The sequence below is a fragment of the Nicotiana tomentosiformis genome, chromosome 2 (genome assembly GCF_000390325.3).
Source record: "Nicotiana tomentosiformis chromosome 2, ASM39032v3, whole genome shotgun sequence".
Lineage (NCBI taxonomy): Eukaryota > Viridiplantae > Streptophyta > Magnoliopsida > Solanales > Solanaceae > Nicotiana > Nicotiana tomentosiformis.
In genome coordinates this window covers 130,653,902-130,678,117 of record NC_090813.1, presented here as the reverse complement: position 1 = coordinate 130,678,117, position 24,216 = coordinate 130,653,902, and the positions used below count along the sequence as shown (strand labels likewise).

Genomic DNA, 24,216 nt, shown 5'->3' with positions numbered 1-24,216 from the left:
GACAGAAAGAAAGCGATATGTCTCCATTAATTAAACAATAGCATATCTCAAGGCACTAAATTACAGTAGCGAGATTAATAGATCAAAGACTATAACTTCGTACTAACCAAAATCAAGTCAAGAACATAACTACTTAATCTAACAACTTTTGAGAAATATAAGAGTAGTTGTCACATGCATACGTATCCCCTAATTAAGAAGTGCAGAAATCGCAGCAGCACAAGTCCTCCAAAAAGCTAGCCATGCAATCGTATAAGCAAGAACAACTGCAGCAAATTAAATGGATTCCTCAAAAGATAAAAGTAATGATCAAATGGTTCCAATTAACTAGCAAGAATAGAACAAATATAATGAAGTGAGAAGAGGGATACCCTTCATTGATAAATTTGTCCTGTTCATCCTCTATTGGGGGAGAATTTATGGTGGAAGTGTCTATGGCCTGTATCTGCGGTGGATCCATTCCCCCTCTCTATTAGTCTGAATTTCTCAGTGTCTCAAACTCTGCTCTATTTTTTGTGTGTGTGTGTGTTCGAATGCTATTTGATCTTTTTGGTAAATTGGTGCAAGGATTGGATGGTTAGATGATTTAAAAGGAAAGAAGATCAAACTCTTGCCAAATTTCCGTTTTTATGCTACTTACTTTTCATGATTCTCGCATTTGACGCCCTTGGACTTAATGAGTTAAAAGTTGACCACCTTCCATCATGATTCACGTTTTCAAACGCAATCGTTAGAAGGTTCTAAGACTAGTAGGTGAATCATAATTTCAGCTATTTATGGACAATATACCTCTTGGTTTCTATATATGGTTATATACTTCCAATTTTATTTTTTTCGAACAAAAGATTTGGAACTCTTGAATAGAAAACACATATAGTTTCATGTGTGCCTATTAATCCGTTTATTCATCGAAAATCAAAGCTCTGTTCTGCCTCCCTTATCAGTAATTAGTAGGAGTAGTTCGCCTTTTATTTCCCATTCCTTTCGCTAACAATGTTTAATTTGACATATTGTTGATTTATCCTTGTACTTGAGGTTAATAATGTGGAATGGATTGCAAAATATTTATCTCATTTTTTACTTTAAGCTGATCAATCATATTAAAACTTTGACGCAAAGTAACAGAGAATATGATAGCTTGCTATAATGGATAGTTTGGCCAAACCGTGGAAGAAGCTGCAGAATCTGAGAGCATGCGGCACAGTATTCATACAGAAGAGCACTGGGTTGCTGTAGATACTAAACCTACTAAAGCACATGGAAAGTTATAGGTTGTCAAATAATATTGGAATAGAGAAATAGAGCAACGTAGACAGTGAGGATTCATATAGTTGACCCCAACTCCTTGGATAGCGGTGCAGTTTTTGTGACGTATATGTTTGTCTCAGCTTTGCATTGTAGAATTCATTCAGCTGCTTTGCATTACACAATAAGCAATCAGGAAATACTTTAAAGATTGATAGTTAACTCATGTAACTTCTAAAGCATTTCAATATCTTTGATTTCTGTCATTGCATCTGTATAGTTGTCGTTGAAGCTCCATTTTTTGTTAGTAATACACAAATTCTACATGTAAGATCCAAGGTCTGCAGGGCAATTTCCCTGGACTATACACAAGTTTCTTCCCCTCAAGTTCTAGACATTGCTGAGGGAGAGTATGAGAGTATCTCCTGGCTCCAAACCGGGAGCTACCTACGAAGCACATTGATAAAGGTCTGCAATGTATTCACTAGTCAAGCTCTCCTTAGAAAACCACATCAATAAAGATGAGTACTACTATTTCGGAAGATAGCCGAGGTAGCTTGCTTCCAAACCACCGCACTAGATGGGCATATGTACTTGTAGTAGTCGGCCCAGAATGCCATTGTTCTTTAATGAGGATGAACTGGGGAGGCCCATGAGAGTTGAACGAGCAAAATAACGCGTTGCCATTGTTTATGTTAGAATATGAATGATGTTATTGCTGGCCTGTCTTAATCAGGCATAAAGATTAAGTCGGCAGACATTAAAGTCAATTTGCACCATCCGAGCATGCCATTCTTTGGATCGCGATGTTTTTTTCTTTGCCAGCTCCTTGTGTGCTATCTCTCTAATGATACATGCACTGAGTCAAGTTTATAACTTAGCTGCTCTCTCTGAGAATGCAACTTTTCCTGTCATAGGTACACTGGCTTAAAGGCACAGAACCAACAAAAAAGGAAAGCGAAGAAGGGGAGGAGAAGGGACTGAATGTACATACTGTCAATCTTATCCCATTAAGTTGCTGGACAAAAGAAGGAACATCTGGCTGATGTGAGAGTCTCACAAATCGATGTTCTAGCAACATGCTAGCTGATGACCTCTCTGCTGGATTTCTCCGGAAACAACAATGCAAGAAATCTTTCCCTTCTGGTGACAATGTTTCAGGTATTGGTGGAGTATCTTTGAGAACCTTGAACATTGCTGCAGCCTGCAATAGTTAAATTTAAATGATAGAGTCAACATGAAAGATTGTAATCGGTTAATATTGTACTGCATGATCTTGCTCTTTACATTTAGTGAAATTATACAAAGAAAGCCTTCAAAAATAAAGTTCAAAAAAGGACTGATGCTGATACTATAAAATTCAAACAGCAAATTATGACTTTATAGATCAGTAACTTGATTCTGAGGTTTAATCAAAGGCAATTCCCGACATAGTGAAAGATATCTTTAACTCTTTGTTAGATGGCCAAAGACACAAAAAAAAAAAGAGGTACATTGGCAGAAATCAGATATGTGAGAATAACAAAATTATATGACCCCTCGATGCAGCAAAATTTAACATGATTAATCATTATTTTCTAAGTTCTTAGCGCCCTGTTAATCTAAGAGAGCATTTCAAGAAACGCGTTAATACAAAAAATGCAGAAATTAAGTTCTTACAGCTTCATATTCACTCCAAGGTGGTTTTCCATTCAGCATCTCAATTATAGTACAACCCAAACTCCATATATCAATAGCTAAGGCAAGATCACTACTATTATCCCTCTGCATAACTGATTGCAAGAGCTGCAGGTAACAGAAAGAGATAAGCTGTGGGAGGTGAGAGAACATAATTAGGAAGATGTGCTGTTTGAAGGAAAGTACCTCAGGGGCCATCCAATATGGACTTCCTTTTAAAGAGAGGTTAGCTGAGTGCCCATTTAACTGCATAACAAGACTTAATGTTCAACGAAAAATATAACACAGACAACAGCCTGGCAACAACAGCCAATCTGTCAGTCTAAGATCTTTCTATTGTAAATCTTAGAGTGACAACAAAATAAAGCACAAAGATATATGGTTAATCATTATATTCTACAGAATAAAACCCCGTTCTTTACTCACAAAAAATGTGCAAATTGAAAAATGTCTTGAGATACACTAACTTACATGCTTAGCCATCCCAAAGTCTGCAAGCTTGACAACCCCGTAAGCATCAACAAGCAAATTAGCCCCTTTTATGTCCCTATACAGAAAAAATTTCCAATTTGTTCTTCAGAAGATACTATATCTTTTATCTATCACAGTTGCGTTGTCTGGCTGTTACCTGTGAATGGTCTTTTTACTGTGCAAGTAAGCTAACCCACAGAGAATATGGCGAGTGAAATTCCTCACAATAGATTCTGTAATTGCTCCACAATGGTCTTGGATAAATTTATTGATAGAACCGGGATGAACATATTCTAGATAAATGTAAAAGCGGTCATCAACCTGCAGTGTCAAAGAATAAAAGACTTATATTGAGGACTACATACATGGATGAGTCAAGTTTATAACTTAGTTGCTGAAAAGTAAATTCTTACAATTTCACTGCCATAATACTGGACAATGTTTGGGTGCTTGAGCTGGCTGAGAACTTTAATTTCCTACACCAACATAAGGAATAGAGATTACAAAAAACTGAAACCAATTCAAACTTGTAACATATGTGACAAAAGATTGTGTTCATTCAAATGACATTCAGCTTCAAGCACTCATGAAAAATGACCTTTATTTTTCCTCACTTCTCCCCTTTCAGTTCCTATATCGACTAAGTTTTTATTGTAGGTAAAATATCACATGTAGCTATGGAAACTCCCCACTTTGAATTTCAATCAATGCCAGGTTTAGCCATTAATGATTTGTGTTAGGACTAATCAAAATTAATACACAAAATCTAAGTATTCAACGACTAAGAAGCAAGGACAATGAAGGTAATATAACCTGTTCTAATTGCCTTATAGACTCAGCAGATTTTGGATCATCTGGTAATAATTCAACTTCTTTCATCGCACACAAAGCTCCTGTCTCTCTGGTTAAGAACAAATCATGGAGCCACATTAGGAACGATTGAAGGATTCAAGTTATATACACGAACAATGTAAAATGCATTTCACAATCAGTGTAATTTTACATGCTATAGCATCATACATATATGCAACGACATCCATCAAGATCATTTATATACCTGTTTGATGCTACGTAAACACTTCCAAATGTCCCACGTCCAATAAGCTTTCCTTTTTTCCATTGGCCTTTAACAGGTGTTATATCTATATTCGGAGTAGGTGGTGAAACGGGAGGGATAGCTAAAGGAGGAAGAGGTAAAGGATGGACATTGCCTTGAGCACAATTCTCACGACGTGCCATTGAGTTCTGATCATTTGGTAATGGATGATGCAAAGGTGAAGCAGGTCCACTTGGACTCTTGGATCTTGGCTGAGGACTTAATCTTGGACTATGAAGAGGAGAATTATCAACACTAAAAGCTTTGTTATAATAGAATCCTAAACCATGAGGGGTATCTGAAGAAGGCATTTCAGGTGCAGACCAAACTTGGAAAACACCAGGGGGTGTGATGAAAAGAGGACTAATTATAAAATCACCACTTTTCAGTTGGTTACGCGCCGGACTTGCATAAGGACTAGTTGGAGCACTTGTCCAAAAATCAGGAGCAATTCTTTCTGGCACAAGCAGCTTCTGAGGTGGTGTTTTCCTGGACAACTGAGTTCCAGACTGCTCTGTTCTCTTTCGACCATCTTGGCTTAATAGTCTACTGAGATATAAACAAAGAACAAAAACATTAGGTCTATATAATCTAAAACCTACAAATGAGTATTAATTGCTAGCTATGCCTAGAGGAAAAAGAAAAAGTTTCATTGTTGTGTATCAAAATTTGTTTGCAAACTTTGAAAGTGAATCGAAAATAAAGGCAAAATACAACTGTAACAATGAACTCCATTACATCCCTAGGGAAGCAACCCCTGTACTTTACTCCTTTTCCTTCTCTTTTGTAAGAGAAATACCAATTACTAATAAACTAGACAATCTCATTTAATTAAATGCGATTTAAGTTTGCAAATTTCTACCCAAACAGGAAAAGAAGAGAACATGACAGAAGAGAAACTGAGCAAAAGTATTCCATTTGATCTACTGCGTCTCCATTTCAATTTAGATAAAGTCAGTTATGAATATACTCTGGAGAAATATTCAAAATATGATCACTGTTGACAACTATGTACTGTCCGAATCATTCATGAATGTCATTAGAAATTGAAGTGGTAAAAAAAAGAGACACATTTGAGCAAAATCAAAAAACAATAAAGCTAAGTGCATTGAGCAAAATTTCACATACCCCTCTCGTGTTGTTCCACCATTATTATGGGCGTCACCGTTAAAAACATCCGCCCTTTCTCTTTCTTTATCCCTTTCTGTTTCCTCTCCAACTTTATGACTCAAAATTCCTTCTCTAGGCGAAGGCAATGGGACACTGGGGCCGTGAACCAAATTAGGGTCTTGACGGAGCAGCACCTTTAAGTCCGGCAAAGGGAGGGGCTGCGGCGGCGGACGAACCTCCGACGAACTCCTGCCCGATGAATTCTCGTACGAACAATGAGAACGCCACTCATCTACGACGTCGTTGTGATTCCCAGCAGGGTGTTGGTGCTTCTTCCTACGGGATATATTACGGCTACGGTTACGGCTACCGAATAGAGCCGCTTTCAGGATGCAGCGGCTGCTTCCGCGCGTGACGATGACGCTATCGTCGGAATGAACTTTTCTGGTGGACGAGGCCCGTGAGGAAGAAGACGAGAAAGCGCTCTGCCACCAATGCATTGCATGCAGCGCGTGGAACACAAGAAAAAGTTGAATTCCTGACCTAAAGCAATTTTTGTACCGCTCGCACAGCTACACTTGAATATTTTCTTATGTACGGAGAAAAAGATTCTTTTCCATCCTTCTTAATTATGCAATACAGTTTTTTCGAGGAATAAACATCAATTGAACCCTTTGCATCCAGCTAGATTGATCGATCACGTAATGCGTTCAATGCAGGAGGCGATCATTAAAAACTGGAAAGCTGAAGGTGTTTCGAGAGAAAATCAGAAAGCGGTATCAATCAAATCAATTATTTAACTACGTAGACAATGATCGTTTCAAACTAATCTGATAAATGTAGAAAATGATAGTTTCAAAGAGCATATAAACCTCAAAATCAATAAGTTTTTTTCCTAAACATCAAATAAGTAATCTTTTAAGAAGAACCACGGAAAATGGAGAAGGAAGGAGGCAATGGACAGGGATTAAGGTAGAAGGTGGATAGGATAATAATGGGGGGTATATTTAGCAGGACGACTACAACGTAATTGGCACCCGAAAGGGGAGACAGGACAACTATCATTATCCTACGGTCAAAATAACAACCATTTCGATTGTTATTATTATTTTATTCTAGAGCATTTTTGTTATTTCTGCCTAAAGTCAAATACATTCTCCAAATACAACTAACTTGTTCTAATTTGGACTTAAGTTAATTGGTTATACTTTGAAAATCAAGGTGTCACGACTCCAAATTCCCTCCGTAGGAGGTTGTGATGACACCTAGTCTCTAATACTAGGTAAGTCTATTTATGCAGAATAATAATAGGTATCTGAAATAAATAAACTACAATTCAAACAATTACAACTCTAAAAAATCGGTAGAAATAAGTCACAAGCTTCTAAGAATTTATCCTCAATATCTCTATATATCAAAGTTTAAAGAAAATAAAGAAGCAACATGATAATGATAGAAGGGGACTCCGGAGTCTGCGGACGCTGGCAGATATACCTCGAAGTCTCCGTACATAGGTAACTCACTGATGTCTGGGCTGGTAAGATGTACCTGGATCTGCACAAAAAGATGTCCAGAAGCATAGTATGAGTATACCACAACGGTACCCAGTAAGTGCCAAGCCTAACCTCGGTAGAGTAGTGACGAGGTCAGGTCAGGTCAGGCCCTACTGAAAAATAAATAATGACATGGTAAAATGTTTAACGATATAATAAGATAAAATGACAATGGAAATGAATCAACTAGTATGTAATCATTTAATTACACTAAATAATGGTAATTAATACCTCGTGGAAACAAAATATAATTCTTTTCAACTTTCAGGAAAATCACAACAATAATCAAAGGCAATTGCGACCATAAATTAATTTCAACAAGGGCACTCCCGAAGTACCGCCTCGTAGTCCCAAATCATAAATAAATTCACAACATCTTATTTCCTTATATCACCGCGGGAGCCTTCACAATTTATTTTAAAGAAAATATTTTTTTCGAAATAACATCCCGTATTTTAGCCATCCTTATCACACCACATGACTTCTAGTAGTTTTTCCTGCTAGCCACGCGTATCAAGCCACCCTTATCATGCGTTTCAACACCCAAACCTTATACCACCGCATGCGTATCAATATCACAATATATCAAAATTTATACCTCAAGTGCCCAAATATTTCAATTTGCCAAAATAAATCAACAACAATATTTTTTCATAATAAAGAACTCACGGCTTATGCCAAAATAATTCAACAATAATATTTTTCCACAATAAAGAGCTTACGACTCCATCACAATGAGTACGAAAATCTCACCAAAAATATTCGGGAATAAATAACTCAACAAAATAATATTTTAAAATTTTAATACGTTGCTTCATTATCAATTTTAAAATGTCGAATAATTCATATTAATAATATTTAATTTAAAGAAAATCAACCTTCAAATAATGCACAGAATAAAAGAAACCAAGTTTCAATTAAACAGGTAAAACAATTAGCAGGAAAATGTCAAGCAAATTTAAAGTATAAACATTTAAATCAATGATGAAGAATATAACAAGGTAAAATTATTTAATTGATATGCAACAGCGATCTATATAATTTAAAGACATAATCTTTTACATTTAGCCCATGTACATACTCGTCACCTCATGTACATGACTTTCAAAACATTTTAATTTATCATTTCAATACCAATCCTAGGGGAAATTTCCCCCACACAAGGTTAGACAAGTCACTTACCTCGACTTGCTCCAATTTAACCAAGTAGTATGCCTTTTCCTCGATTTTCTGACTCCTATCGACTCGAATCTAGTCATAATTAATTCGATACAATCAACAAAAATTATAGAATTAATTCCATAAGAAAATACTACATTTTACCATAAAATCCGAAATTAACTCAAAAATTGCCCGTGGTGCCCACGTCTCGGAATCCGGCAAAAGTTACGGAATATGAGCGCCCATTCAACCACGAGTCTAACCATACCAAAATAATTAAATTCCAATAACAATTCGACCCTCAAATCTATCCAAGAGGGTTTTCAAACTTTTTCAACTTAATTCACCAATTAACTAATAAAAATAGTGATGGATTCGGGTAATCTAACCAAGATTTAGCTAAGAACACTTACCCCGATGTTTTCTCTGAAAATCTCCCAAAACTCACCTCAATCCGAGCTCCAAATCTTTAAAAATGGAAAATGGGACGAAGTCCCATTTTCAGAACTTAAACTCTCTACCCAGGCTTTTACTCTTCGCGATCGTGAACATCCACACGCAGAAGCATAAATTTTCACTGCCCAGATTTAAGTCTACGCGATCGTGGATATCCCCACGCGATCGCAAAGCACAAAGTTCTCAGCTCTATGCGATCGCAGCCCTCTTCACGCGATCGCATAGTGAAAACACGTGACCTCCACTCCTGCTCCGTTACTCTACGCGAACACGACCTTCTTCACGCGTTCGCGAGTCACAAAATATCAAAGCTACGCGATCGCGAAGCATAAAATTTCAGCTGCCCAATTAACCCTACGCGATCGCATACCTTCTCACGCGTTCGCGTAGAAGGAAACCAGAACCTGCAGAAACCAGAACTTCAGCTATCAAGCCAAGTCCAAAAATGATCCCTTAAGCATCCGAAACTCACCCGAGCCCCTCGGGACTTCAACCAAATATACCAACAAGTCTTAATAGATCATACAAACTTAGTCGAGTCCTTAAATCACATCCAACAACACTAAAAACACGAATCACACATAGATTCAAGCCTAATGAACTTTGAAACTTTCCATTTCTACAAACGACGTCGGAACCTATCAAATCAAGTCCGATTGACCTCAAATTTTGCACGCAAGTCATAAATGACATAACCGAGCTATGAAAATTTTCGGAACTGGATTTCAACTCTGGTATCAAAAAGTCAACTCCCCGGTCAAACTTCCAAACTTAAATTCCTATTTTAGCCATTTCAAGCCTAATTTAACTACAGACTTCCAAATAAAATTCCGAACACGCTCCTAAGTCCAAAATCACCATACGGAGATGTTGGAATCATCAATATTCTATTCCAGGGTCGTTTTCTCAAAATATTGATCGAAGTCAAACTTAGCATTTTAAGGCCAACTTAAGGAACCAAGTGTTCCGATTTCAATCCGAACACTTCTAAATCCCGAACCAACCATCCCCAGAAGCCATAAATTTATAAAAGCACATGCGTGGAGTTTTATTTAGGGAAAGGGGGTTCTAAAAGTCAAAATGACTGGTTGGGTCATTACATTCTCCACCTCTTAAACAAACATTCATCCTCGAACAGGTTTAGAATTATACCTAGAGTGGTAAAAAGATGAGGATAACAGCTGTACATATCATGCTCGGTTTCCCAAGTCACCTCCTCGACCGGATGACCCCTTCACTGCACCTTCACGGAAGTAATATTCTTTGACCTCAGCTTTCAAACCTGCCTATCCAAAATAGCCACTGGTTCCTCAACATAAGTTAGATCCTTGTCCAACTGAATTGAACTGAAGTCGAACATATGAGACGGATCGCCGTGATACTTCCGGATCATAGAAACATGGAATACTAGATGAACTGCAGAGAGACTAGGTGGTAGTGCAAGTCTGTAAGCTACCTCTCTAACTCTTTCAAGAATCTCAAAAGGCCCAATATACCTAGGGCTCAACTTCCCCTTCTTCCCGAACCTCATAACACCCTTCATAGGCGAAACCCGGAGCAAGACCCACTCACCAACCATGAATGCAACATCACGAACCTTCCGATCCGTATAACTCTTCTGTCTAGATTCGGCTGTACGAAGTCGATCCTGAATCAATTTAACCTTTTCCAAGGCATCCTGAACCAAGTCTGTACCCAATAGCCTAGCCTCGCCCGGTTCGAACCAACCCACTGGAGACCGACACCGCCTACCATACAAGGCCTCATATGGAGCCATATGAATGCTCGACTGATAACTGTTGTTGAAAGCAAACTCTGCAAGTGGTAAGAACTGATCCCAAACACCCCCAAAATCTATCACACACGCACGAAGCATATCCTCCAATATCTGAATGGTGCATTCGAACTGCCCGTCTGTCTGAGGGTGAAATGCTGTACTCAACTCTACCTGAGCACCCAACTCACGCTGTACGACCCTCCAGAATCGTGATATAAATTGCGTACCCCAGTCAGAGATGATAGATACTGGTACGCCGTGAAGTCTGACAATCTCGCGAATATAGATTCAAGCCAACTGCTCGGAAGAGTAGGTAGTCATCATAGGAACGAAATGAGCTGACTTGGTAAGCCTATCCACAATCACCCAAACTGCATCAAACTTCCACTGAGTCCATGGAAGTCCAATACCGAAATCCATAGTGATCCGCTCCCATTTCCACTCCGAAATTTCTAACTTTTGAAGTAGTCCACCTGGCCGCTGATGCTCATATTTTACCTACTGACAATTGAGACACCGAGCTACATACTCCACTATGTTCTTCTTCATCCGCCTCCAACAATAGTGTTATCTCAGGTCCTGATTCATCTTTGTAGCACCCGGATGAATGGAGTACCGCGAACTGTGAGCCTTTTGGAGAATCAACTCACGCAAACCATCTACATTAGGCACACATAGCCTGCCCTGCATCCATAATACACCATCATATCCAATAGTGACTTCCTTGGCATCACTGTGCTGAACTGTATCCTTAAGAACAAGCAGATGGGGGTCATCGTACTAACGCTCTCTGATACGATCATAAAGAGAAGACTGAGAAATCACACATGCCAAAACTCGGCTCGGCTCGAAAATATCCAACCTGACAAACTGGTTGGCCAAGGCCTGAACATCCAAGGCTAAAGGCATCTCTGCTACTGGTAGATCTGCTAAGCTGTCCAAACTCTCCGCCTTACGACTCAAGGCATCGGCCACTACATTGGCCTTCCCAGGATGATAGATAATGGTGATATCATAATCCTTAAGCAACTCCAACCATCTCCGCTGCCGCAAATTAAGATCCTTCTGTTTAAATAGATGCTGTAGACTCCGGTGATCGGTGTAGACCTCACAATGGACACCTTACAAATAATGACGCCAAATCTTTAAGGCATAAACAATAGCTGCTAATTCAAGATCATGGACCGGATAATTCTTCTCATGTACCTTTAACTGTCTGGACGCGTAGGCAATCACCCTACCGTCTTGCATCAACACTACACCGAGACCAATACGCGATGCGTCACAATACACAGTATAAGACCCTGAACCTGTAGGTAATACCAATACTGGTGCTGTAGTCAAAGCTGTCTTGAGCTTTTGGAAGCTCTCCTCACATTCCTCGGTCCACATGAACGAAGCACCCTTCTGGGTTAATTTGGTCATAGATGCAACAATAGAAGAGAAACCCTCTACAAATTGGCGACAATACCCTGCCAAACCAAGGAAACTCCGGGTTTCCATAGCTGAGGACAGTCTGGACCAACTCTGCACTACTTCAATCTTCTTCGGATCAACCTTGATCCCTTCGCACGAAACTATATGGCCCAAAAATCCCACTGAATCAAGCCAGAATTCACACTTTGAAAATTTTGCATATAACTTCTTTTCTCTCAAAGTCTGACGCACAGTCCTCAGGTGCTGTTCATGATCTTCCCGACTCCGGGAATACACTAGAATGTCATCAATGAACATAATGATGAAAGAATCAAGATAGGGCTGAAATACACTATTCATTAAGTGCATAAATGTTGCTGGGGCGTTGGTCTGCCCAAAAGACATTACAAGGAACTCATAATGGCCGTACCAAGTCCTGAAAGTAGTCTTCGGGATATCTGGCTCCCGAATCTTCAACTGATGATAGCCTGAATGTAAGTTGATCTTAGAAAATACTTTGGCACCCTGAATTTGATCAAATAGGTCATCAATACGTGGCAATGGATACCTGTTCTTCACTGTAACCTTGTTCAGCTGGCGGTAATCAATACACATCTGCATAGAACCATCCTTCTTCTTTACAAATAATACTGGAGCACCCCAAGGCGATACACTGGACTGAATGAAGCCCTTATCAAGAAACTCCTGTAACTGTTCTTTTAATTCTTTCAACTCTGCTAGGGCCATACGATATGGTGGAATAGAAACAAATCAATGCCAAAGTCAATATCCCTGTCGGGTGGCATACCCGGAAGATCCACTGGAAATACATTAGGAAAATCCCTTACTACAGGAACTGACTCTACGGTAGGAGCATCAATACTAACATCTCTCACATAGGCTAGATACGCATCACACCCCTTCTCAACCATTCGTTGAGCTTTAAGAAATGAAACAACCCTGCTAGGAACATAATCCGAGGTACCTCTCCACTCTAGCCGCGGTAAACCTGGCATAGCCAACGTTACCGTCTTGGCGTAACAATCAAGAATAGCATGATAGGGAGACAACCAGTCCATGCCTAAAATAATATCGAAATCCACCATACAGAGCAATAATAAATCAACTATGGTCTCAAAATCACTGATAACAATTAAACACGACCGATACACACGGTCCACAATAATAGATTCACCCATGTGTGTAGATACATAAATAGAAGAACTCAAGGAATCACGTGATACGCCCAAATACGGGGCAAAATAAGATGACACATAAGAATAAGTTGAGCCTGGATCAAATAAGACTGATGCATCTCTATGACCGACCGGAATAATACTTGTAATAAAAAGAATCAGATGCAAGACTGAGTTGCTCCCCCTCTTAAACTGCTGTCCTAATCTCAAGCCAAATTGGGACAACTAGCTGCACTAGTATAACCTCTAGGGCAAGGTTAACTTGGGACTGTGGCTTTGGAGTACGGGCGGCGGGAGTCTGTACTCCTCCCCCGGCCTGAGATGTGGCAGGAGCAAGTGGAATTCACCCTGCCTGAACTAGAGTGACAAACATGCTCAAAAACTGGGCAAGAGTCTCCTGAAGTGAAGGAGTAGTAACAGGCGTCTCAGGTGTCTGTTCTCCATCTGGAGCTACTGGTGGCTCTGGTGTAGCAGCTCGTGCAGGTGCTCTGGCTGCACCACGTGGTCTTCCTCGGCCTCTGGCTCGGCCTCTGCCCTGACCCCGGCCTCTTGCGGCTCCAACAAGGGGCGCGGGTGTCTGATCATCGGATCCTGTTGTGCGTGTCCTCACTATCTATGAGAGAATATAAAGATAATGATTTAGAACTTTGAATTCAACAATCGCGCACGATAAGGAATCAAAGAAGTGAATATTTTCCTAACAGTTCCACAGCCTCCTGAAGATAAGTACAGACGTCTCCGTACCAACCGCAAGACTCTACTAAACCTGCTTGTGACTCATAACACCTATGAACCTAGAGCTCTGATACCAACTTGTCACGACCCCAAATTCCCTCCGTAGGAGGTCGTGATGGCACCTAGTCTCTAAGACTAGGTAAGCCTATCAATGCGGAATAATAATAGATATCTGAAATAAATAAACTACAATTCAAACAAATACAACTCCCAAAACTCGGTAGAAATAAGCCATAAGTTTCTAAGAATTTATCCTCAATGTCTCTATATATCAAGGTTTAAAGAAAATAAAGAAGCAACATGATAATGATAGAAGGGGACTCCGGAGTCTGCGGACGCTGGCAGATATACCTCGAAGTCTCTGTACACAGGTAACTCATTGATGTCTGGGCTGGTAAGATATACCTGGATCTGCACAAAAAGATGTACAGAAGCGTAGTATGAGTACACCACATCGGTACCCAGTAAGTGCCAAGCCTAACCTCGGTAGAGTAGTGATGAGGTCAGGTCAGGCCCTACTGGAAAATAAATAATGGCATGGTAAAATGTTTAACAATATAATAAGATAAAATGACAATGAAAATGAATCAACTAGTATGTCACCATTTAATTACACCAAATAATGGCATTTAATATTCTTGGAAACGAAACATAATTCTTTTCAACTTTCAGGAAAATCACAACAATAATCAAAGGCAACTGCGACCATAAATCAATTTCAACAAGGGCACTCCCGAGGTACCGCCTCGTAGTCCCAAATCATAAATAAATTCACAACATCTTATTTTCTTATATCACCGCGGGAGCCTTCACAATTTATTTTAAAGGAAATATTTTTTCCGAAATAGCATCTCGCGTTTTACCCATCCTTATCACACCGCATGACTTCTAGTAGTTTTCCCTGCTAGCCACGCGTATCAAGCCACCCTTATCATGCGTTTCAACACCCAAACCTTATACAACCTCATGCGTATCAATATCACAATTTGCACCTCAAGTGCCCAAATATTTAAATTTGGCAAAATAAATCAACAACAATATTTTTTCATAATAAAGAGCTCACGACTTATGCCAAAATAATGCAACAATAATATTTTTTCACAATAAATAGCTAACGTCTCCATCACAATGAGTACGAAAATCTCACCAAAAATATTCGGGAATAAATAACTCAACAAAATAATATTTTAATATTTTAATACATTGCTTCAATACCAATTTTAAAATGTCAAATAATTCATATTAAAAATATTTAATTTAAATAAAATCAACCTTCAAATAATGCACAGAATAAAAGAAACCAAGTTTCAATTAAACAGGTAAAACAATTAGCAGGAAAATGTCAAGCAAATTTAAAGTATAAACATTTAAATCAATGATGAAGAATATAGCAAGGTAAAATTATTTAATTGATATGAAACAACGATCTATAAAATTTAAAGATATAATCTTTCACATTTAGCCCGTGTACACACTCGTTACCTCGTGTACGCGACTTTCAACACATTTTAATTTATCACTTCAATACCAATCCTAGGGAAAATTTCCCCCACACAAGGTTAGATAAGTCACTTACCTCGACTTGCTCCAATTTAACCAAGTAGTATGCCTTTTCCTCGATTTTCCGACTCTGATCGACTCGAATCTAGTCATAATTAATTCGATACAGTCAACAAAAATTATAGAATCAATTCCATAAGAGAATACTACATTTTACCATAAAATCCAAAATTAACTCAAAAATTGCCCGTGGTGCCCATGTCTCGGAATCCAGCGAAAGTTACGAAATATGAACGCCCATTCAACCACGAGTCTAACCATACTAAAATGACTAATTTTTCAATAACAATTCGACCCTCAAATCCTCAAATCTATCCTAGAGGATTTTTAAAATATTTCAACTTAATTCACCAATTAACTGATAAAAACTGTGATGGATTCGGGTAATCTAACCAAGATTTAGTTAAGAACACTTACCCCGATATTTTCTCTAAAAATCTCCTAAAACTCGCCTCAATCCAAGCTCCAAATCGTTAAAAACGGAAAATGGGACGAAGTCCCATTTTCAAAACTTAAACTCTCTACCCAAGCTTTTACTCTTCACGATCGCGAACATCCACACGCGATCACGAAGCACAAATTTTCACTTCCCAGATTTAACTGTACGGGATCACGGTTATCCCCACGCGATCGCAAAGTACAGAGTTCTCAGCTCTACGCGATCGCAACCCTCTTCACGCGATCGTATAGAGCAAATGCGTGACCTCCACTCCTACTCAGTTACTTTATGCGAACGCGACCTTCTTCACGTGTTCGCGAGTCACAAAATATCAAAGCTACATGATCGCATCCCGCTTCACGCAATCGCGAAGCACAAAATTTCAGCTGCCCAATTAACCCTACGCGATCGCATACCTTCTCACGCGATCGCGTAGAAGGAAACCAGAACCTGCAGAAACCAGAACTTCAGCTATCAAGCCAAGTCCAAAAATGATCTGTTAAGCATCTGAAACTCACCCGAGCCCCTCGGGACATCGACCAAATATACCAACAAGTCCTAATACATCATACGAACTTAGTCGAGTCCTCAAGTCACATCCAACAACACTAAAAACATGAATCACACATAGATTCAAGCCTAATGAACTTTGAAACTTTTCATTTCTACAAATGATACCGGAACCTATCAAATCAAGTCCGATTAATCTCAAATTTTGCACGCAAGTCATAAATGACATAATGGAGCTATGAAAATTTTCAGAACTGAATTCTGACTCCGGTATCAAAAAGTCAACTCCCCGGTCAATTTTCTAAACTTAAACTCCTATTTTAGCCATTTCAAGCCTAATTTAACTACGAACTTCCAAATAAAATTCTGAACACGCTCGTAAGTCCAAAATCACCATACGGAATTGTTGGAATCATCAAAATTTATGCAAAGAAAGACAGTGCTTAGCCTTATGCAATTGGAGAGGCAGGGCTTAGCCTCATGCAAATAGGAGACAGTGCTTAGTCTTATGCAAAGAAAGGCAATGTGTAGCCTTATGCGATTCAGGAGGCAATGCTTAGCCTCATGCAAGAAAAGGAGACAATGCTTAGTCTCATGCAAGGAAAGACAATGCTTAGCCTTATAAAATTAGGGAGGCAGTGCTTAGCCTTATGCAGGAAGAGGAGACAATGCTTAGTCTCATGCAAAGAGGGAGGCAATGCTTAGCCTTATGCAAAGAAGGGAGACAATGCTTAGTCTCATGCAGAAAGAAGAGACAATGCTTAGTCTCATGCGGGGAAAGGCATTGCTTAGCCTTATGAAATTTGGGAGGCAATGCTTAGCCTCATGCAAGAAGAAGAGACAATGCTTAGTCTCATGTGAAGAAAAGCAATGCTTAGTCTCATGCAATTGGGGAGGCAATTCTTATCCTCATGCAAGAAGAAGAGACAAGGCATAGTCTCATGCAAAGAAAGGGAGTGCTTAGCCTTATGCGGGAAAACAATGAGTGATAGCAGAGTATTTCTTAGCTGAAGATGTGTTTGTGTTTGGCAACTTTGTCATTATGAAGGTAGTGGTTCTGACGTGTGTATGTATTTGCGCATATTCCTGTTATGTTCATTGTGCCTGCATCCAAAGAAAAATTGTGAGTTTACGGGGAAGGCTGGTCCGTGCTTTCGCCTTCTCGCTTTGCTTTTGCTCCTGTCTTGAGATCCTGTTTGAGTTACCCTGGGTAGCATCTGGCTGTTTATAAAAGTTTTCAAAAAATATGCGTTCATTTGATGAATGTAATTATTTAAATATAGTAGTATTTAGATGAACCAATGACTGTGACATATTTTGGAAACATTGCGACTTCCTTGCTTTAGAATTTTGAGGGTCCTCCTCAAAATATTTCCCCAATTTAAAAGAAATTCTTTGACTGTTCTATGTATGACGAAGTTGGCTGGACTTGCTTCAGAATTTTGGGGGTCCTCCTCAAAATTCTGCCCCAGTTTCTGACCATGGCAAAATGAAGATCTTATTAAGATGTGATCGAACCCACAGGGCTACCTACATATCCCCTCTTAAACGGGAATCAGGTCAAGCGTAGTTCAGTTACAACGAATGAAGAAATGTAAATAATCTAAACATAGTATCTCTTGACTGTGTCTGAGTTGATAGGTTTTGGCCCAATTTCTCTGTCCATTTCTGCAAGTATGAGCGCTCCTCCTGTTAGTACTCTGGGAACCATGTAGGGCCCTTGCCAATTGGGTGAAAATTTCCTTTGGCTTCATCTAGATGCGGGAAGACCCGCTTTAGCACCAACTGCCCTGGTGTGAATTGTCTGGGCCTGACCATTTTATTGAAAGATCTGGACATTCTGTTCTGGTAAAGTTGACCGTGACATACTGTGTTCATCCTTTTTCCGTCAATGAGAGTCAGTTGTTCATAATGACTTCATATCCATTCTGCATCACTGAGTTCAGCCTCTTGTATGATTCTCAAAGAAGGAATTTCTACTTCGGTGGGAATGACGACTTCAGTACCATAGACTAACAAATAAGGAGTTGTCCCAGTTGATGTGCGAACCGTGGTGAGATATCCAAGTAGGGCAAATGGTAACTTCTCGTGCCATTGTTTGTGATTATCTATCATCTTCCTTAGTATCTTCTTGATGTTCTTATTGGCGGCTTCCACAACCCCATTCATTTGTGGCCTGTATGTCGTGGAATTCTTATGCTTGATCTTGAAGGTTTCAAAATCTGCTACGGCCTTCTTAGTTACAGCCTTGTAAGATGCGGCTTCAACCCATTTTGTGAAATAGTCTATAGCCACTAGAATGAACCTGTGCCCATTTGAAGCGGCGGGTTCAATTGGACTGATGACTTACATCCCCCAAGCAGATAAAGGCCAAGGTGTACTTGTTGCATTGAGTTCATTGGGTTACACTCGTATCATATCAGCATGTACTTGGCATTGATGACATTTTTGGACATATCTGATGCAGTCTGTTTCCACGGTCATCCAAAAATACCCTGCTCTTAATATCTTCTTAGCTAAGATAAAGCCATTCATGTATGGTCCGCAAGTTCCGGCATGTATTTCTTCGAGCAATTTGGATGCTTCCTTGGCGTCGACACACCATAATAACCCCAGATCTGGAGTCCTTCTGTACAAAGTCCCTCCGCTTTGGAAGAAGTGGTTAGATAATCTTCGAAGTGTGCATTTTTGAGTATGATTTGTGTGCTCTGGGTATTCTCCTTTTGCCAGATATTCTTTGATGTCATGGAACCATGGATTTCCATCAATTTCTTCTTCAACGTGAGCACAATAAGCTGGCTGGTTATGAATCCTTACCGGGATAGGGTCAATGAAATTCTTGTCTGGGTGTTGTATCATGGATGATTGAGTGGCCAATGCATCTACGAACTCATTCTGGACTCTTGGAACATGTTTAAATTCTATATTTGTGAATCTCTTCTTCAATTCTTGTACATAATACAAATATGGCAGTATTTTGGTATTCTTTGTAGCCCATTCTTCTAGAACCTAATGTACCAAAAGGTCTGAGTCAGCAATTACCAGCAATTCCTAAACGTTCATGTCAATGGCCAACTTGAGTCCCAAGATGCAAGCCTCATATTCTATCATAATGTTGGTACATGGAAACCTAAGATTTGCAGATGCTGGATAGTGTTGACCTGTCTCTGATACTAAAACTGCTCCAATACCCACTCCTTTGAAATTTGCAGCTTCATCAAAGAATATTCTCCAACCATCATAGGTTTCGGTGATATCCTCTCCTACGAATGATACCTCTTCGTCGGGAAAATACGTTTTCAGTGGTTTGTACTCTCCGTCTACAGGATTTTCTGCCAAATGATCCGCCAACGCTTGCCCCTTGACAACCTTCTGAGTTATATTGATGATGTCGAACTCACTTAGTAATATCTGCCATTTTGCTAACTTTACCATGTGCATGGGTTTATGGAAGATGTATTTTAACGGATCCATCCTTGATATGAGATATGTGGTGTAGGCACATAAATAGTGCCTCAACCTTTGAGCTATCCACGTCAAAGTGTAGCAGGTGCATTTCAACAAAGAGTATCGTGCTTCGTAGGGTGTGAACTTCTTGCTCAGATAGTATATGGCCTGTTCCTTTCTTCCTGTCTCGTCATGTTGTCCCAAGACACAACCGAAAGCCCCATCTAGTACAGATAAATAGAGTAGCAGAGGTCTCCCAGGTTCCGATGGGACCAGAACATGTGGTTTGGATAAATATTCTTTGATCTTGTCAAAGGCTTTCTGGAATTCTTCAGTTCAACTTGTTGCGGCGTCTTTCTTCAACATTTTGAAAATCGGTTCGCAGATCACAATTGATTATGCTATGAAACGGCTGATGTAATTGAGACGCCCTAAGAAACTCATCACATATTTCTTGTTCTTCGGAGGTGGCAAATCTTGGATAGCCTTGACCTTTAACGGGTCTAGCTCAATTCCTCGACGGCTGACGATGAACTCTAACAGCTTTCCAGCAGGGACTCCGAAGGCACATTTTGCGGGATTCAGTTTCAGGTTGTACCTTTGAAGTCGATCAAAGAACTTCCTCAAATCTGCTATATGATCTGTGCTTCTCTTGGATTTGATAATGACGTCATCCACGTACACCTCTATCTCCTTGTGTATCATGTCATGGAAAATGGTTGTCATGGCCCTCATATAGGTGGCTCCAGTATTCTTTAGGCCAAACGACATCATTTTGTAACAATATACTCCCCATGGTGTAATAAAGGTTGTCTTTTCGGCATCCTCTTCATCCATCCAGATCTGATGATATCCCGCGAAGCAATCCACAAAGGATTGAAGTTCATGCTTGGCATAGTTGTCAATCAGTATGTGTATATTGGGCAAAGGGAAATCATCTTTGGGACTTGCTTTGTTTAAATCCCGATAGTCGACACACACTCTGACCTTCCCATATTTCTTTGGAACCGGTACAATGTTAGCCAACTAGGTCGGATATTCAACCACTTTGACAACCTTGGCTTTGATCTGCTTGGTGACTTTCTCCTTTATTCTCAGACTCATATCTGGTTTGAACTTTCTGAGTTTCTGCTTTACAAGCGGACACATAGGGTTGGTAGGTAGTTTATGAGCCACTACGGACATGCTCAAACCGGTCATATCATCATAGGACCATGCAAAAATATCCTCTTACTCTTTCAAGAACCAAATGTATTCTTCTTTCTCTGAAGGCGATAGGTGAATGCTTACACGAGTTTCCTTGACTATTTCGGAGTCTCTCAAATTAAAGGTTTCAGTCTCATCCAAATTGGACTTGGCTTGTTTTCAAAATTTTCCACTTCTCTGACAATTTTCTCGGGTATTATATCCTCTTCCAGATCATCTGAATCACTATCCTTATGTTGCGTTGTCTCGTTATATGTCACAGTCGTAGGTTCATCGGGATAGGTAATAATAATGCTGTAGAGAAACAAAATGTAAAGAATAATAATAAATACTAAAAATAACAATCCATTAAATAAATCTTGAAAACGTCAAACAAGTACGGCTCGATGACTCGAGCAATTATTTTAAAACAAAATACGTTCAGAGGAAAATATTGAAAATGTCTTAGATGCTCATAAAATTGCTTTTAAAAATAATTGATGCTAACTGCCAGGCTACCTAGGAACTCGACGGGCCCTTGATGGCGCATCAATCCAATTCTTAAGAACAACTCCCTTCTCCATTGTCTGAATAATAAGGTCATCCTCCTCCTCCTCCTCAACTATCACGCTGCAGTCCATGTCTTTGTCATCCAGAAATAACTTCCTTATGCCAGCTAGAGATTCATCTTCTTTAGACCCCCACATCATGTCAGCTTGATGAAACGACTGGCTCAAATGTGGTACTGGCTGCTCTAGAGGGTAATAAGGACCACGCCACGGTGGCGACCAATTCTGATACTCGTGCTAGGTGTATTCATACCCAAGCCCAAAAGTTGTGCCGTAACGCTTTAGCTGTATCGGTTTGGTGATCCCCTGGAGATTCTTACCGAGACCCTTGTTAGGTTCATACCCTGTCCATGCCAATATGCCTTCTATCTTACTGCTCCACCATTTGTCTTTTTCAATTGCATTGATGCGCTCGACGCGATGGTATGTTTCTCCACCCAACTTCCTTTTATTCTCGATGTCCGGAATAGTTTGATTGGTGTAAATGGGATTACTTCCGTCCCCATGGATGATCACTTCCTGATGGTTCCACTCAAACTTCATGGCCTAATGTAGAGTAGAAGCCACGGCCCCAGTGGCATGTATCCACGGTCGCCCCAACAACTGATTGTATGTAGCAGATATATCCAATACTTGAAACTCAACATCAAACCAGGTCGGGCCTATCTGTAGGCTGAGGTTGGTCTCCCTAATTGTGGCCCTTTGAGACCCATCAAATGCTTTCACATTCATACTCCCTGATCGTATCTCGTGCAGACCTTTACCCTACCTTTTCAAAGTAGTTAGTGGACAAATATTGAGACTCGAACCCCCATCTATCAGGACCCTGGAAATGAATTTGTCCTCAAACTGCACGGTAATATGTAGTGCCCTGTTATGACTTAATCCTTCCGATGGCAGCTTGTCTTCATGAAAAGTGATCTTGTGGCTTTCTAACACTTGCCCTACTATGTTGTCCATCTCTCCACTGGTGATGTTATTTGGTACATAAGCTTTATTCAACACCTTCATCAAGGCATTCCTATGTGCCTCGGAGTTTTGCAGTAGTGATAAAATGGATATTTGAGTAGGGGTTTTGTTCGGATGATCAACCATAGAATACTCTCTCGCCTGCACCTTTATCCAAAGATCATCTGGGCCAGTCTCAATGATAGGTAGCTTAGATGTGGCTTCTTTGCTTGTTCCTCCCAAATGCTCGGGTGTATAAACCCTACCAGTTCTGGTCATGCCTTGCGTTGCACCTGTTTCTTCCATTTTTGCCTTTCCTTTCCTTCTTGCTTCCGCAACATAATCCCAAGGTATAGCATTAGACTTAAAAGATGGCGTGGGTGCTGCCATCACGGTGAAGGGTGTTGTTACCTCAACCTCAAATGGAGTTGGTGCGGCTACCTCAACTTCAATCCGTGCCTGAGTCTGTACCACGATAGGTGTGAGAGTGACTGGAGATATTTCAGGGTTATCCCCTTCTCAAATGAGTCCAATTGACCCCTCTGAGTCCCATTCTTCATCGATCTCTATCACGTTTTCCCCTTCACCCCTATGATTCGAGAGAGGATTATTACGAACATTGGGTGCAGCCTCCTTTGCCTGTATGACTTTGGTGTTAATTAATGTCTGAATCTTATCCTTTAATGTACGACACTCATCAATAGTATGACCCTTCATGCCTGTGTGATAGGCACATGTCTTATTTGGATTAATCCACCGGGAGGAGTTTTCCATAGCAACAACGGGAATAGGAGTGACATAACCGGCAGCCTTCAGTCTCTTGTACAGTTTGTCTATGGATATAGCAATTGGGGTGTATTGTATGGGTGGTCTGCGGTCGAAATTCGGTCTAGGTTTTTGGTAGTTTTGGCGGGCTGGTGGTGAGTGGTAGTATGCTGGTTGGGTTTTATAAGTATGGTAAGTGGCGGCAGGTTGTTGGTATTTGGGAGGTCAAGGCTGATATGTTGGTGGGGATGTTTGGTATGTAAGGGGAGACTTTGGACCTTGGGCTACCATCACCGCATCTACTTCTTTCTTCTTGGATATACCTCCCGACTGCAAGGCTTTATTTGTGGCTTGGAGTGCTTCAAAATTTGTCACCATTCCGCTTTTGATCCATTCTTCTATACTTTCTCCCAATTTGATGATGTTAGAAAATTTATGTTTTTCAATAACCATCAGTCTTTCGTAGTATTGCGGATACTGAGCTCTGACGAAGAACTTATTCAATTGTTCTTATTCCAGTGCGGGCCTTACTTTTGCAGATTCAGACCTCCACCGAGTAGCATACTTGCGGAAAGTTCCGTTGGCCTCTTCTTGAGATTCTGAATGTAGAAAATGTTTGGTGCATTTTCTATGTTAAACCTGAACCGGTCTATGAAATCTGATGCCATGCTCACTCAATTAACCCATTTCTTTGGGTTCTGACTGATGTACTAAGACAAGGTGTCTCCGATGAGGCTCCTCATGAACAGCTTCATGCTGATTCTTTCATCCTTGCCAACTCCCATAAGCTTGTCACAATACGTTCTCAAGTGCACCTTCGGATCACCAGTCCCGTCGAACGTTTCGAACTTAGGAAGTTTTTAACCTTCTGGCAGTTCTACATCTGGTTGAATACACAAA

At 40.1% G+C, this 24,216-nt stretch overlaps 1 protein-coding gene and 1 long non-coding RNA gene across 3 annotated transcripts; both read right to left on the bottom strand.

Moving 5' to 3' along the window:
- Positions 1-645, bottom strand: LOC108944868 (uncharacterized). Its single transcript, XR_001969003.3, has 2 exons — positions 372-645; positions 1-266 (listed from the first exon to the last, which is right to left on the bottom strand). It is a non-coding gene; the product is annotated as an uncharacterized lncRNA (long non-coding RNA).
- Positions 646-1,473: 828 nt separating this feature from the next.
- LOC104094695 (mitogen-activated protein kinase kinase kinase 5-like) lies at positions 1,474-6,648 on the bottom strand. 2 transcript variants are annotated; one of them, XM_009600671.4, is made up of 10 exons: positions 5,618-6,648; positions 4,451-5,035; positions 4,207-4,294; positions 3,807-3,869; positions 3,551-3,714; positions 3,394-3,469; positions 3,109-3,168; positions 2,905-3,030; positions 2,240-2,449; positions 1,474-2,153 (listed from the first exon to the last, which is right to left on the bottom strand). In XM_009600671.4, the coding sequence occupies exons 1-10, from the start codon at positions 6,097-6,099 to the stop codon at positions 2,082-2,084; spliced, it is 1,926 nt and encodes a 641-aa protein (XP_009598966.1). In that variant the 5' UTR covers positions 6,100-6,648; the 3' UTR covers positions 1,474-2,081. The 2 variants fall into 2 exon arrangements, with proteins under 2 accessions (XP_009598966.1, XP_009598965.1); XM_009600670.4 differs by having other exon boundaries at positions 4,451-5,038; positions 5,618-6,645.
- Positions 6,649-24,216: the final 17,568 nt, after the last annotated feature.

Coding starts and splice junctions, on each gene's coding strand:
- LOC104094695 (XM_009600670.4), bottom strand. CDS start 6,099: ATGCATTGGTGGCAGAGCGCTTTCTCGTCTTCTTCCTCACGGGCCTCG. Junction 4,295..4,450: donor GTTTACGTAGCATCAAACAG/GTATATAAATGA, acceptor GTTCTTAACCAG/AGAGACAGGAGCTTTGTGTG. Junction 2,450..2,904: donor CTTGGAGTGAATATGAAGCT/GTAAGAACTTAA, acceptor TAACTATTGCAG/GCTGCAGCAATGTTCAAGGT.